Here is a 16,982-nt window from a genome sequence, read left to right on the forward strand (position 1 = left end):
GGCAATAGAATCCCTATTTTTAACTGATTTCCCAGGCTCCCTTACATCTAAATGTGGCTACGTGAATACTAAGTTCTGGCCAATGGGATGTGAGATTGTGAATTCGTGTGTATTTTATCACAAGTTTTAAAAAAGTAAAGTGTGAAAATCCACCTTGTGTCTTTCAAAGAAAAAGGGATGCCTCCAACCCTCTACTTCCCCTACTTCCCCTTCCTACTGGCTGGAATAAAGGATCTGGTGGTGAGCTACATCCTGGACCATGTGGGTGGGCCAATATATTATCTTGAGCAGCAAGACAGAAAACACTGTTGTCCCTAACACCTGGAGCTATCCTATCCGCAAGTATTACTTATACACAAACTATTATGGGAAGAAGAAATAAACTTTTATCTTCATGCTACTATAGCTAACTATGTCTTTGTAACACTGTCTAAACCCTAATCCTAATATTACCCACACAACATTACCAATTCAGTATCTCATGATCACCTTAGATTCACTATCTGTAAACTTCTAACTTCCAAGCCCAGCTGAAACCTACCTAATCTCTAAAATCAGCAGTTTTCATATTTTCCTTTTCTCTCATCCTTTTCAACTACATTCTTGTCATCAAGACTTGACAATTCTATTTTCCTAATTTCCCTCCTCCTTTCCACTCTCTTTCACCAACACTAGCCTATAATGGATCTTCTCCCCTTCACTCCTTCAATCCTCCACACTGCAACCAGAGTTATCCTTCTAAAATACAAACCTGATGTTTTCTTTCTTTCTTAAAACCTTTAAAAGTTCCTCGCTGTATACAGAAGAAATAAAAATCCCTTCCCATAGTGTCCATACTCTAGCTTTTCCCTAGTCTTCCACTTTCACATCCAGTCATTGTCCCCACAACCTCACCCAGTGGTGACTTTAATTCCCTATTTGTTACTCCCAGAGTACACGGCTCACTCCTTTGTTAACGTTGGCTTTGGTGCCAGTGACTGGATCTGCATACATCCTCCTCGTCTAGAAAATTGTTACTTATATTTGAGGCCTAGCTCAAGTGTCTCCTTAATAAAGCTCTCCTCCACCTTGCCCAGGCAGAACTCCTGCCTCATACAATATCCCCCTTATCCCTCATCTATTTTCCTAGCTAATCATTATGTTCACAAAGGCAAAGACCATGACTGCGTTCTCCTTGTACAGCCAGTGCCTCAACATCCCAACACCAAGCAACAGCAGATACAGTATTAATAATAATAGCAGCCAACATTTGAGCTAGACTCTATTCTAAGTACTTCCACATTCACAACTCTGAGTTAAATACTATCATTATCCCTATTTTGGAGATTAGAAGACCAGACCCAGAGAAGTAAAGTAACTTCAAAGTCACAGAGCCAGTAAGTGTGCTTTAAAATGTAGATATATAAAATGGACCATACAAGAATATATTTACCAAGTGATTATTATGTGACTTACATTATTCCAAGTATTCTTGGTGGGACATGAGTATATAATGTAAAATTAGAAAAAAACATGAAGTGCTTTTGAAGAGATACAAAATAAATAACAAAAAAAAAACAACTTGTATGTGACACTAATATAAAAAATAGACATTATTGTTCATGAATAATGTATACATTTTACATGGTGTTTATTAATAAAGGACATCATTTTTCAGTAGAGAAAAGAGATAACTTAGAGCAGCAGTTCTCCAAGTATAGTTCACGAACCCCTGGAATCCTGTTAATATCCTTCGGGAAGTCCATAAGAGCAACGCTATTTTAATATTTTAGTATTATTATGAAAATAGTTATTTGCCCTTTTCACTGTGTTAACATTTCAACCAAAACAACATATCTCAAAACAGGAGCAGATATTTAAAAAAATCCAAGTTTCTTCTATTAAGCTAGATATTAAAGAGATCTGCAAAAAATGTAAACCATGCCACTCTTCTAATTTACAAAAATATTTTCATAAAAATGTCATTTATATTCACACAATTGGATTTACTAAATTTTTAAAAAGATATTTTTAAAATCTTGTCCTTTTAATTTCTATATGATAAATATCAATAAACGAAAGCTCTATTGGGTCCTTAATTTTTAAGAGTCTTGAAGCCAAAAGATTTGAGAACCGCTGATTTAGAATGAGATACATTGAAAACAAGAGACTCCTACCGCATTTCAATCATCATGTCTTCAAGTAACTCTGATGAATCCCTGCTATATATTTGGATGTAGAATTGACTAGGAGAGATGATATTTTCCACAAAGACTCCCACGAGGGTACTGGTATCTAATGGCGGCAGTCTGCATAATTTCTTGTCCCAGGCAGCATCTGGTGGGATATCATGATTTGCCATTGCTAGATTAAGCTGTGATTTGTCGATTTCTACTTGCTACAAGTTAAAAAAGAAATCAAAGAAGCCAACATAAATCTTCGGGTGACATTTCAAACTTCATGACAACATTTCTCCAAGTATATTTCATGAATCACCTTTATCAGAATCACCTAGGAAATTATAAAAATGAAGATTCTTGGGCTTTAGTCTGCACTTACTAATTCAGAATACCTGGAAGTGGGGCCCACAAGTATGTATTTAAAAAATTCCCTAGGTGATTCTTACCTATGATAAAATATGAAAACCTACTGCCTTATGATATTAGGTAGAGTTAAAAGTGTATTGCTCAACTACCCTATACAACACTAAAATATGGTATTTCAAATATTCAGATTGAACTAAGATTCTCATCTTACCCAACCTTACCAACAAAGGTAACCTGAAAGAATAGATTAAATTTCAAACTAGTCTTGTAATAAAAAATAGGGTTTCTCAAACACTCATTCTAAAATATATTATTTTCCTTTAGGCCTTCCTATTGTCCTATAGAAAACACAGCAGACTCTCCTAAAACAATGTTTCCCTTCCATGAAAGAAGCAGGTATAGAGGGTAGAAGGGAAGGAGCGTAAGTATCAATAGAATAAGTAATAGGAGATGAGAACACAAAAAGGGAAAATGTGTGTGGTAATGTAATAAAGGATAAAAAAAAAAGCTCCCTATAACTGAGCATAGGGTGGGGTAATCTGCAGCAACTGTTGAGGCATACAGCTGACACAAAGCTCCTCAAGTCTTCCCTTCTAAAGCAGTCCAGGGTTTTCAAGCTTAAATCTGAAAAACCTGGACAGAGAATCAGCAATGTCATCTTAAGAGAACTGTCAAATCTTCAAAGCCATGTGAAAACTTAAAAGTGAGACTTGAGGGAAAGCTAGTTAAAAAAAAAAAAAAAAAGATTGAAAACCAGAATAAATGCTGCATAAAGTGACTTCAGACCAAAGCTCTAGTCTCTTCCAAGAAATCAAATTCCCAGAAATAAGACTTTCTAAAATAGAATTTTGGATTAATGAAGCAGTCATCCAGTTACTCTCCACAATGCACAAGTCTATAAACCTCACTCACCAGCTGTAAAGGCTTCACCACCAGGTTAGGCTTCTTGTAAATTCTCTGTTCTGGCTCTTTATGATTTTTAAAAGACCAAATCCATGGGGTTTCCTTAATAGTAGCAGTAGACAATGCATTTCTAGGGGGACTGGAGACACAAGTTTTGGCTTCTATTTTCTTATCTGATTGAGCTAAATATGAACTTCTTACTGATGAAACAGCTCCATCTGAAATGACCAATAGAGTAGCCTAAGAATATCTGTTAAAATATTTTTATAACTGCTATTAAGCACATTCTATGTGCCAGGCACTGGGGAGATAGTGCTGAGTAAGAGATACGAACCTGTCTTTGCAGAACCTTTCAATATGGAGACATATAAGGGAAGTTCTAGATGGGAACAAATCTTAATTATGTAGGGGGAAGAGGGTAATTCTGATAAGGCTTCTTAAGCTTTGGTGGAAAGTTTTTTTTATCTTTCAACATTTTGAGTTCAACTTATTTCTCCTTCAACTTTAGCAGTGAGCATTCATTGTTGCTTCATGTAGCGTGTCTGTGACTACTTAGTAGTCCATAATACGATGCCTTAATTTTTAGGGGAATTCCCAAATCAATCACATATTTTGTTGAAATGTACATGTGTATGATGATTATAAGAGTTTGGCACATTAAAACAGACCCCAGATACATCTAAAACCATAGTGGCTCCTAAAAAATAAAATAAGTGCACAAAGAGATACAATATTTATCACTGCAGTTTTTCATAATTAACATGTCCATTAATAGATTAGTTAAGTGAATTATAATATAGTCATATAAAAGAATTATATGTAGTTAAAAAGAATGAAATCAACCTGTATATGCTATGGGAAAACATCCACAATATATGAAGCATAAAAAACAAGGACTAATACAATATCCTATCTAATAAAAGAGTAATATGCAAATTGACTGTCACTCCAAGAAACAAGATGGCCACCCCCATGTGGTCAAAGATGGCTGCCCCTATGTGGACACAAGATGGCCGCCACAAGATGGCCTGCAGGGGAGGGCAGTTGTGGGAAGTTAGGGTGACCAGGCCAGCAGAGGAGAGCAGATGGGGGTGTGACAAGGCCAGTAAAGGAGGGCAGTTGGGGGAGACCAGGCCAGCAAGGGAGGGCAGTTGGGGGGAAACCAGGCCTGTAGGGCAGTTGCGGGAGATCCAGGCCTGCAGGGGAGGGCAGTTGGGGGAGACCAGGCCAGCAAGGGAGGGCAGTTGGGGGGGACCCAGGACTGCAGGGGAGGGCAATTGTGGGGAGGACAAGGCCTGCAGGGAAGGACAGTTGGGGGGGACCAGGACTGCAGCGGAGGGCAGTTGGACATCCCTCAAGGGGTCCCAGATTGGAGAGGGTGCAGGGTGGGCTGAGGGACACCCCTGCCCCGTGCACAAATTTTGTGCACCGGGCCTCTAGTTTATATATACTAGTATTGTCTTGTGTAAGAAAAGTTTACAAACATTATGTAACTACTAGAGGCCCGATGCATGAAATTCATGCAAGAGTAGGCGCCTACTTCCTTCCCCCGGCTGCTGGTACCAACTTCCCTCTGACACCTGGGACCCGGGCTTCCCTCGCAGCCCCGGCTTCGTCCAGAAGTTCGTCTGGAAGGACATCCAGTCTAACTAGCATATTATGCTTTTATTATAGAATAGAGTGGCTCGGTATACGAATTCGTGCATGGGTGGGGTTCGGCCGGCCCAACCTGATCAGGGCCGATTGGGTCAGGCCGGCTTGGGGGAGGGAACATGGGCAGTTGGCCAGCTGGCCCTGCCCCCTGGTTGAACTCCTGGTTGAGGGGACAATTTGCATATTAGCCTTTTATTATATGCAATACGATGTCATACAGAAGAAGTCCATAAGTAGACCCTCTAAACTACTAACACTAGTTACCACCTCTGCATTGTTTGAAATGTTTAAAGAAGCAAATATTATTTTTGTAATATTTTAAAAATCTAGCTATGCTTACATATATATTGAAAAAAGTCTGGCCCTACCCGGTTTGGCTCAGTGGCTAGAGCTTCTGACCAAAGATTGAAGGTTTCCGGGTTCGATTCCGGTGAAGTACACATACCTTAGTTGCAGGCTTGATCCCTAGCCTGTCAGGGCACATTCGGGAGGAAAGCAATTGATGTCTCTCTCACATTGATGTTTCTCACTCTCTGTCTCTCCTCCCTCCCTTCCACTCTCTCTCTAAAATTCAATGGAAAAAATATCCCCAGATGAGGATTAACAAAAAAAACAACAAAAAGGTCTGGAAGGCTACACAAAAATTCTAATAGCATTTTTGTGGGGGTAAAATTATGAGAAATGTCCACTTCCAACTTTCTACTCATTTGTGCTATTTGAATCTTTTAGAATGAACATGGATTATTTTAATCAGAAAAATATACAAAGAAACATTATACTTTGGAAGAAAATAGCTGTTCATTGTAACCATTTGCAGAAACTTATCTCTATATATAAAAGGCTAATATGCTGTGTCCTTCCCACTGTCCAACCAGTTGCTATGATGCACACTGACCACCAGGGGGCAGATGCTCAACACAGGAGCTGCCGTGATGCACACTTTCCATTTACAGAGAAACAGCAGCGCGGACCTGGCCGACAAAGCAACACTTGGCTTCCCCCAAGTGGGACACAGGCCCTGCCACCACTCCTGAGCGACAGCCCACCAAATCACAGCCGACGCTGCTGAGACCCCATGGCCAGCCCAAAAATGGCCGCTGTGGGTGCCAGGTAATGATGTCACATAGCAACGCCTGGCTTCTTCTCCCTAGCAACTAGCCTCCTTGGAGTTTCTTCAGCCCAGGAACATAACTTGCTTTATATCCAGGAAACATTTACACTTTAACCAAATGTCTGTAAAGCGTTTTCCCATGCCTCATCTCATTTGATCCTCACAGAAGTCTTGGAGTAGGTAGGTAGGAGATTAGGTGGAATCCTATTTTCTTTTCATTAGCTGGAAAACGGAGATTTAGAAAGCTTAGAAACCTGACCCAACTGAAAAGCAATAAATGGTGGGCCTAGAAAATGACTTCAGGTTTTCTCACTGCACAGAATATAGTCAAACACTGCTGCAGTTAAATATTTTACCCTTTGTTCTCCCTGTGCGATCTACAATAATAATCGGCTTTGTGATGATATTTACTGCTGTGTTGCTGACAATTACCTGAAAGAGAATTGGGGAGCTTCACTGGCTGAAAAAAGTTTAGCTACATCAGAAAGCAGGTCTAATTAAGCAAGTTTATTCTATATCTATAAAAGGCTAAGTTGACTCACGTATGCGCGATACATATAAAGCTCTCACTGGCGCCAATCGCATGGGTGTGTTTCCATCTGTCATTGTGGATTGTGAATTTGGTTGACACTTTTCTTATAGAGAAAGGGCAAATAGCGGTATTAACACATTGCGGATGGATCATGAGAATTCTCGTGTTTTCTGTTCTAAGGCTTGTGGCCAATCACGAGAATTCTTTTAAAAGATATTAGCTTGTAAGAACATGTAATAAAATAACTTCAAAATGCAATGGGTATTTTAAAGTGTGCCTTTAACATTTATGTAAAACGTTTTTTATACTCGTTCAATAGAAACTTATCTGGCCATTGGGTAAAGCTAGCAATAACACTGGTCCTCAATGTGTTAAAATATTTCTTCTAATTAATTTCCTTTCAATGTGCAGGAATTCATGCACCCGCCACTAGTGAAAATATAAGTACAGCCCTAACCGGTTTGGCTCAGTGGATAGAGCGCCGGCCTGTGGACTGAAGGGTCCCTGGTTCGATTCCGGTCAAGGGCATGTACCTTGGTTGCGGGCACATCCCCAGTAGGAGGTGTGCAAGAGGCTGCTGATCGATGTTTCTCTCCCATTGAAGTTTCTAACTCTCTATCCCTCTCCCTTCCTCTCTGTAAAATATCAATAAAGTATATTTTAAATATATATATATAAGTACAATATTGTACTATTGGTTGGAAAGACATTATCAATGAGGGAACTGAGGAAAGAATACATGGGATCTGCCTGTATTAATTCTTAATAAGTGTATTTGAATCTACAGTAATGTCAATAAAAATTTCAAAAGAAAAAAATTAAGCCACATTAAAAACAAAAATAAAACAAACAAAAACCAAGTGCCTTAATTGCAATGCGGTGTCCTGAAGTGGATCCAGAAATAGAAAAAGAACAATTTTTTGAAAACTGGTAAAATAGGAATAAACTCTGGAGTTCAGTTAATGTAATGTACCAATGTTAATTTATTAGTTTTAATAAATGTATCATGGTAAGATGTTACTATTAGGAGACACTGGATGAAGGGCATATGGGAACTGTGTACTATCTTTCCAACTTTTCTGTAAACCTAAAATCACAAAATAAAATGTTCACTTTTAGAAAAGCACAAGTGCTGGATGCCAAGGCACACTCATTTATTCTGAATTTACATGTATTTCTTTTTTTTTTTTTTAAATAAGTTAATTATTTTAGAGATAGAAGCAGAGAGAGGGACAGAGAGATAGAAACATCAACATCTATCGGCTGCCTCCTGCAAGTCCCCTACTGGGGAATGAGCCTGCAACCTCAAATCGAACCAGTGCCCTCTTGGAGCAGGGACTGATGCTCAATCACTGAGCCACACAGCTGGGCTGAATCGCCATGTATTTCTAAATAGCTTTTGATACACAGCCAGAGTTAAGAACTACCTAGTGCTTCCCCATCAGATCACCGTTTCAGAAAACCGTTTTCTTCAGAATCATCCAAAAATCTGGACAATGAAGAAAGTAAATTTTTTAAAAATCAGATGATCTTGAATAGTAATACAGGTTAGCCTATTATAACAAATATCACCAGAAATAAGGTCATTATAAACAAAACATTTTCAAGACTGACGTGTGATCTGTTTGGTTATAACAAAGAATCGTACACATACAAATGCTTTCTTTTTCCTTGTCCTTACAGGGACAACTAAAAATCAGGTTTGCTTCATATTGTAATTAAACTCACCACGTGGTAGAGGCTTCATATCAGCATCAAACACGAGTAAGTCTTGCTCTCCTTCCCTGAACTCCACATGGAGAATGTCACTAAGAGCTCCAACCAGTTCTATCACATTTAAGAAGCCCAATTTTTTTGGTGAAAGTTGTTCTTTAAAAATTAACTGTCATACACACACACAAAACAAACAAACAGAAACAACATGAAACAGCAATGTTAGATAACAGGAATATAATATCTACAGACACCTTGGACAGTGCTTTAATTTGGATTTAGCCAAGCTAAATCTGTAAGGATCGGTGAACTCAGGTTCTACAGTAAAGGCTTGCTTCCATACAAGTATAATACAAACCAAGAGACCTATATAATCCCTCACTATAACACTTATAGGCCAATCATGAATATCCCAAGAAATAAAGAATTGGTTGAGGACACAGGAAGGGTAGTGGTGAATTAAACTTAGTATCTTTACTTCTTTGTACCTTACATATGTATTATGGTTTCTTTACCTTTTATGTTCATTAGTTACTTTAATGGTTTCTCTATCTTCTCTGTAGGTACCTAGTACTATGAAAATGCAATTCAGTGAGCAAAAGGCTAGTTTACAAAGAATTTTTTTAATATGAATTATTTAAATAAATGATATTTAAAAGTCTCAGGAAGGTACAGAGCAAAAAAACAGTCTCTATCCCACTCCCATCCATCAGTCACCCAAGAGATCACCTCCCAGGATGTAACCCTTTTCACCAGTTTCTTGTGCAATTTATATTACCCCATTTTATTATATACATTATCTGTGAATTTTTGGTTTTGCTATCTGGTTTCTCTCATCTTTTTTTAAAATATATTTTTATTGATTTCAGAAAGGAAGGAAGAGGAGACAGCGATAGAAACATCAATGATGAGAGAGAATCATTGATTGGCTGCTTCCTGGACGTCCCCTACTGGGGATCGAGCCCACAACCTGGGCATGTGCCCTTGATCAGAATCGAACCTGGGACCCTTCAGTCCGCAAGCTGATGCTCTATCCGCTGAGCCAAACCGGCTAGGGCTCTCTCTTCATCTTTATGTGGAGCTGCAGGAAGATCCCAAAACTATACTGCTGATATATTATCTTCTCTTCAATTAGCAATTTAATAAGGGATGTTGAAAGAATGGCAGAGTGTTGACCAGGTATTTCAAGAGAAAAAAATCATACAGGTAGCTTTTATATCATGTTGGATAAAATAAAGGGAAGGGTTGGCAGGTGTTGTTACAATTTAGAATAAAAGTTAAATTAAATCTATACTCACTATATAGTTATAATCATAAAATTGAATTTCTGCCAAAGTCTATTTATTAAGAAAGGCAAAGAGCTTCCCTGCAACATTAAAAGACTTATTTTAATTTCTCCTTAACCTTTGTAATCTTAACACCCTGAACTTTTATTACACAAAGTACATTTGCTAAAATGTTTGTGACAGAAAACTGCTCACTCTGAGCTGTAAGTCTGGTATAGGAGGTTGATTTTACCCGTAAATTTTATATTAAATAATATTTTATTACTCTCAGACTTTATTCTGTAATTTCACTGATAAGTGACTTTACTTGTTAATCCAAAACACATCAGAGCCTTTGTTTTAGCTTCTCCCATTGGTCTACTTGAAAAACACTTCGTGGCTCTAGAAGATACATTTCTTTAAAACAAGATGAATTTAAATTTTCTCCATCTCTATCCTGAGGGATGATATGTATTTTCTAAGTTTTCTTCTGTTAACATTTACTGAATAACTACTATATGGCAGACACTGATCTAAGTACTTTATTTTTAAGTCATTTAAACTTCACAAAACTATAATATTAGGTAATATTATCCTGACTTTACATATAATCCATAAAATAGCACAAAGCGATGTATCTTACCCATTATGCTATAGTATCTCACAATATCTGTATTCATATCTATAAATATATGTCAGCTTTTATGGTATAGTAGTTAAGAGGTAGGATTCTGAAACCAGACTGCCTGGGGTTCAAATCTTGCCTCCTCCATACTCGCTATCTATAGGCCCGTAGGAAAGTTACTTCTTTGTGCCTCAGTTTGTTGTAAAAATCTAATGCAAAACATTCAGAACAGAGTGTTGCACACAGCTAACATATGTATAGGTTTTAACCATTTTTAAAAATTGGATATATGGCAGTATCTGAACTATCATTCTGCAACTTGATTTTTTTTTCCCACCAAACATGATGGTTCCAAAAATGTTCCAGGTTTCAAAACAAATCTAGTTCATTTATTTTACCCACTACATATTATTCCATTGTACAAATGTCAATTCCAATTTATTTATCCATTCTCCTATTGATGGTCATGTAATCTGTTTCCAATTTTTTCACTATTCTGCAACGTCACATGCCTTATGAATGTCTTCATGTGCACGTGTCTAAGAGTTTTCTCTAAAGTGCATGTGTAGAAGTGGAGCTGCTGGATCAGTGAGGTGCATATCTTAAGCTTTTCTTGGTACTGCCAAAATGCTCTCCAAATGGGGATTTGTCACACAAGCAGCATAGAGGTATTTTGTTTCTCCACAACCTCTCTGCTACTTGGTATTATCAGATATGAAAAATAATGTTTTTTTCTAATAATATTGTAACGATAAGCAGTAAAAATATCCTTCCTATGCATCATGAATTATTTATTAAGGATCATATTCTTGACTCTTTTAGTAAAGAAAAAGACATCAGAAATCAAAACAAGATGTTTAAGCTCTAGCAGGGGTCCTCAAACTTTTTAAACAGGGGCCAGTTCACTGTCCATTGGAGGGCCGGACTATAGTTTAAAAAAAAAAACTATGAACAAATTCCTATGTGCACTGCGGGCCCGGGACGAGTCGGCTGCTAAGCAGGACAGGCAGCGGCACCCGGCGGGCCGGATAAATGTCCTCGGCGGGCCGCATGTGGCCCGCGGGCCGTAGTTTGAGGATGCCTGCTCTAGAGCATAGACTTGGAGGGTCCAAGAAGTAGCAACAAAATTTCTATCTATCAGGAAAAGATAAGCTATAAAAAAACCATGGTTGATGAAAAAGGAAACACTCACCTCAAACTCTCTAAGCAGTTTAGAAATAAGTAAACCCTCTGGAAACTTGGACACAACCTAATAAATAGAAAATGAAATAGAATATAAATAGGTAACATTGGAGTGTTGGGTGATAAAATATAAGACAGTATAAGTTTAAATATTAATAAAGATAAAAGCAGCATGTTATTGAGTGAATGAAATAGTCACAATATTTTTCAGTTTCCAGTTTTAAAAAACATTAGAACAACAAAAAGCAGTGACTTCCAACATTTCCAGAGTTAAGAAATCATTCTTGCACAACACTGCAATTCCACAGCTCTCCACAAATTCCTGTAAGTTCTTTAGCTTAGATAGCATACTTACCATTAGTTCACATTTTTTAAAAAAAAATCTAAAAAAGAATCCTATAGCATAAATTCAAGCATTTTAAATGGTAGAAAAGAAATACAATGGTCATTATAAAAAAACTTTGAAAAATACAGTACAGAGAAAATATTCAGTTAGCCATTGTTGTCTATGTGTACATAAAATACCTATATTTAACATAAAATAGGTCATTATTTCTATAATCAGTTTTTAAATATCAAACCAAACACATCTTCCATGTCAGTAAATATGCATCAACATGTTTCTGGCTTGAGTTTTCAAAATATTGAATATACTTAAATTTGCTTGCTCAGTCCCCTAGAGCTATTTCCTATTTTTCATAACCACAAACACTGAAGTGATTATCCTCATAGTTGCACCTTTTACTTGTCCAGTTATTTTTTAGGATAAATTCCTGGAAGTGGATTCAGTCTATCCCAATAAAGTATAAAAAGCTTTGCACTGGCCATGGCCAGGTAGCTCAGTTGGTTAGTGTTGTCCTGATACTCCAAGGTTTCGGGTTTGATCCCCGGTGAGGGCATATACAAGAATCAATCAATGAATGCATAAATAAGTGGAAGAGCAAATCAATGTTTCTCTCTGTGTATATATCTCTTTCATCTCTCTCTTTAAAAATCAATAAAAATTTTTAAAGCTTTGCATTTTCCTAGATTTTTCAAGATACTATATATTTTATTTTAATTCAAGTTTCAGAAAAATGCAAAGTAGAAATGATTATAAAATCCTACGATTCAGAGATAGTTGTTGATGCATTTCAGAAACCAACTTATGCACAAACATATTCAAATTATTTATGATTTACATTAAAGGATAACACTAACCATGTCACTCTATAAAATCTGTTTTTAGAGTCCAACAGTATGTCAAGGAGATACTTCATGTAAATTAATTGAGATACACATAAACTTTCTTATAAGCCACATGACATTCCCTAGTTTAGGTGGATAATTTAACCAATCCTTTATCAATGAATGCTTACTATTTCTCTAATATTTTGTTAACATAAAAAAGTCATATTGAACAAATGTCCAAACAAGAAGACAGGGCCTGAATGCCCGAAAGTTTTTGCATTTTTCCTAGTAAAACCACGTAGCTCAAATGAAAGTAAGGCAGAAAGAGTCACAATGGCACTCTGATTATTCAAATTGCAATTAACAGCTACCACCAAAATTTTAAGTGTACAAAGAGCTTTTACAAATTAATAAGGAGCAACAGTAAATTAGGCCAAAGACGTAAGAAATATAAATGACTACTAAGCATATGAAAACATGCTCAATGTAAAAATCAAGAGATATAAGTTAAAACTACATAATTAGACAGTAACATTTCACTGTCAATAGGAGTGAAAATCTGATCAAATCTTTTAGAGGGAAAAGTAGTAATGTTTATCAAAACTTAATCAATACCTCTGTCAATTCCACTTCTAGATAAATGTTCAGACATTAACTACAGCATTTTTTAACAGCCAAGGCTAGAAATAACCCAAATGTTAATCAATAACAAATCTCATAAGTGAAATATTGTATATCAACACGATGGGATACCATACACAATTTAGAATAGTATTTGACATAAATATATAGAAAACTGGTATTGGAAAGAACTTGACAATGATTCATTAGGGTAAGGAGAGGAAAACTGGGAAGAGAGCACATTTATGAAGGAACTTAACATTTTCTAAAGAATTTTTTTAAAAATTTTAAGACTGTAATTTATTTACTGGTTTTTTCCTGATCTTAAGCGAATAGCCACTCCATTTGCAATATATTTGAAAAGATCGGGCATAAATATAAATTTTTTTAAAATAAATCTTTATTGTTCAGATTACAGATGTCCCTCTTTTTTTCCCCCCATAGCTCCCCTCCACCTGATTCCCCACCCCATCCCATGCCCTTGTTCCCCGCCACTGTCTTCATCCATAGGTGTAAGATTTTTGTCCAATCTCTTCCCGCACCCCTCACACCCCTTTCCCCCTGAGAAATGTCAGTCCACTCCTTTCTATGTCCCTGATTCTATTATTTTCATCAGTCCATTCTGTTCATCAGATTTTTTATTCACTTGATTTTTAGATTCACTTGTTGGTAGGTATGTATTTGTTGTCATTTTGTTGTTCATAATTTTTATCTTTATCTTTTTCTTCTTCTTCCTCTTCTTAAAGAATACCTTTCAGCATTTCAGATAATACTGGTTTGGTGGTGATGAACTCCTTTAGCTTTTTCTTGTCTGTGAAGCTCTTTATCTGACCTTCAACTCTGAATGATAGCTTTGCTGGGTAGAGTAATCTTGGTTGTAGGTTCTTGCTGTTCATCACTTTGAATATTTCTTGCCACTCCCTTCTGGCCTGCATAGTTTCTGCCGAGAAATCAGCTGACAGTCGTATGGGTACTCCCTTGTATGTAACTAACCGTTTTTCTCTTGCTGCCTTCAAGATTCTCTCTTTATCTTTTGCCCTTGGCATTTTAATTATGATGTGTCTTGGTGTGGTCCTCTTTGGATTCCTCTTGAATGAGGTTCTGTGCGCTTCCTGGACTTGTAAGTCTGTTTCTTTCACCAGGTAGGGAAAGTTTTCTGTCATTATTTCTTCTAATAAGTTTTCAATATTTTGTTAAACCTCCAAACCCCAAGCAAAGAGGAGAAAACTGTAGTTCTCGCTGTAGCTCCTGCTGGGTGGCCTCAGACAGTAGCTGACCTGCACACCATTGGAGATACAGAAGCCAGTGTATCTAGTGGTCAGTGTGAGACAACACCAGATTTCAACTACTCACATCCGTAAGTGACACATTCAAGAGGCAGACTCAGTGAACACCAAAGCCCCACTGAAGCAAGTCCTGCCCCATAAGGGTGTCTCCAGCACAGCAGTTCTTCCATTATAGACACAGCGGGTCCTCACAGCCAATTGGCCTGGAGGTCAATTCCTCCCAGTGTACCAACAGCAATCAAGGCTTAACTACACCAAGACTTTGCACTCAGCCCACAAAGGGGTGCACCAAGAGTGTCCACCTCAGGTGATAGGGGAGGCTGAACGACTGGGCCCTATATGTCACCTACCACAGAGAACCACTGCATCAACACAGGGAAGCAGCAAAATGCGGAGACAACGAAACATGTCACGAATGAAAGAAATGGAGGAAAGCAAACTACTGGACATAGAGTTCAAAACCACATTTATAAGGTTACTCAAGAATCTTCTAAAAACCGCCGAGAAACTTGATGAGACCTCTGAGGAGCTTAGTGAGACCTTCAAGGACCTTAATGAGAATGCCAAAAAAATGGAAATGGACCAATCAGAAATTAAGCATACACTGTCTGAAATAAAGAATATACAGAAATTCAACTGTAGATCAAAGGACCCCAAGAATCAAACCAAAGATCTGAAATATGAGGAAACAAAAAACACCCAACCAGAAAAACAAAAAGAAAAAAGAATCCAAAAATATGAAGATAGTATAAGGAGCCTCTGGGACAACTTTAAGCGTACCAACATCCAAATTATTGGGGTGTCATAAATATAAATATTAAACTAATAAATACTCTTAAGCAAGTTAACTTGGCCACAAATAATATCTAAATGTATAATCAAGTATTCTTACCATTTTCCAGAAACAGAAAATACTTACAAATTTTATTTTATGTTTTAATTCTGGATTAATAGTCCCACCAGGTCCAATCTGTGCAATAACTGATTTGAAGGTGTTCTCCAACTATGAAAAAGAAAGAAAAGTTCAAGTTATAGTCCAAAAAAAGTCAAAGATAAATCTGAATAATATGCAAAGGAAATATCTATTAAAGGAAATGTATTTCAAGCAAATGGATAAAAAACTGTACTCAAGAGTCACTGTAACATTTCATACATACAAAATACATTTATAGTAGATAAAATATTTATTAAAATTAAATACTCAAACTTTTCAGAGAATTAACATTCTCTATAACAATTTGATTCTAGAGTCTTCAATTACTCAATCCCATACTCTTACCCAGAAAAAAAATTTGTTACTAATTTTCTCCTCTTTATAAAAGTATTCAATGTTTATTAAACACATACTTAGTGCAGGGAAGAGATGGGATGGTGAAAGGTCCCTGGGAGGCAGGATTCAGTGTGAACCAGGGCACTGGTGGAATGACTGGCCATAAAGGGCAGAAGGAAAAGCTCTTCTGTTGAAATAGAAATGAAGGAGGAAAGAACCAATAGGGATGCAGAAAAATCTGTGAATGTGGGGTCAGAAAATAGAGTTACTATCTAGTGTATTCTGAGTTTAGAAGCAAGGCTCACTCCTAAAGATAGAGGGAAAGGGGAGGAAGTTCACAAAGTTGAGCAAGTGGAAAAATAAAGTTAAGGAAACAACGGATGATTATCTGAACTCAACAGATAGTAAAGACAGGAGCGGCCCAAGTTAAGACAGCAGGGATCTAAAAAACAAAACAAAACAAAACCAGCAGGGATCTGAGGATTTTATCGGAGAAAAGCCAATGGCAAAGGGAGACCCCAATAAAGTAAAAAGATGAAGAGACTATTACAGAAAAGTGATAGAGAGGGCAATGAAGGTAGAAGGAACTTCACAAAGAAAAAAGAATAGTTTTCCTGAAGGCATCAGAAAAGTAGTGGAAGAAGAAACTGAAAAAGGGAGACTCAAATCCTATTACAGAATATGCCAAACTAACAAATTTTTCTTAGTTCCATAAACAAAAACTGATAAGAGATTTTTAGCAAGGGAGAGACATTATCAGAATTTTAATCTGGCAGAAAATTAGATTTGGAGGGATGAGCAATCAGGAGACTAGGGTGCTAAGAGAGTAAGAATAGAAACAGGAAATAATAAAGGTGGAACCAACAGAAATCAGGAAAGAATACAATGAAGAAGGAATTGCTGATCCTACAGAGACAAATAAGAAACCAAGGAAAAAGACTCAGTGACCTCAAGTTTTATGCAGAAAGCTAAAGGACCTTGGACATAAAGGTAGGTTTTTGCTGTTTTTTTCACTCAATTTCAAGAATTTGGGAAACTGGGAAGTAAATGGCAGGATACTGAATATAAATGTGATTTGTTTCTATAAGAATGGCTTGTAACAGGGTCAGCAAACTATGACCCATGG

The 16,982-nt window shown here is 37.1% G+C and overlaps 1 protein-coding gene across 4 annotated transcripts in view; it reads right to left on the reverse strand.

Annotated features, from left to right (window-relative positions):
- TDRD5 (tudor domain containing 5) overlaps nucleotides 1-16,982 on the reverse strand; it is a gene marked incomplete at both ends in the record, with an annotated part of 58,614 nt that overhangs the window by 34,263 nt on the left and 7,369 nt on the right. For 2 of the 4 annotated variants that reach the window (XM_080648809.1, XM_080648807.1), the window contains 5 exons: nucleotides 2,157-2,377; nucleotides 3,438-3,610; nucleotides 8,453-8,606; nucleotides 11,520-11,576; nucleotides 15,506-15,589. In XM_080648809.1, coding sequence (XP_080504935.1) covers nucleotides 2,157-2,377; nucleotides 3,438-3,610; nucleotides 8,453-8,606; nucleotides 11,520-11,576; nucleotides 15,506-15,589 — 689 coding nt within the window. Of the gene's footprint in view, nucleotides 1-2,156; nucleotides 2,378-3,437; nucleotides 3,647-8,452; nucleotides 8,607-11,519; nucleotides 11,577-15,505; nucleotides 15,590-16,982 lie in introns of all 4 variants that reach the window. The other 2 variants (XM_080648808.1, XM_080648806.1) reach the window with 1 other exon arrangement.

Source organism: Plecotus auritus (assembly GCF_963455305.1).
Source record: "Plecotus auritus genome assembly, chromosome: 12".
In the NCBI taxonomy this organism is placed as follows: Eukaryota; Metazoa; Chordata; class Mammalia; order Chiroptera; family Vespertilionidae; genus Plecotus; species Plecotus auritus.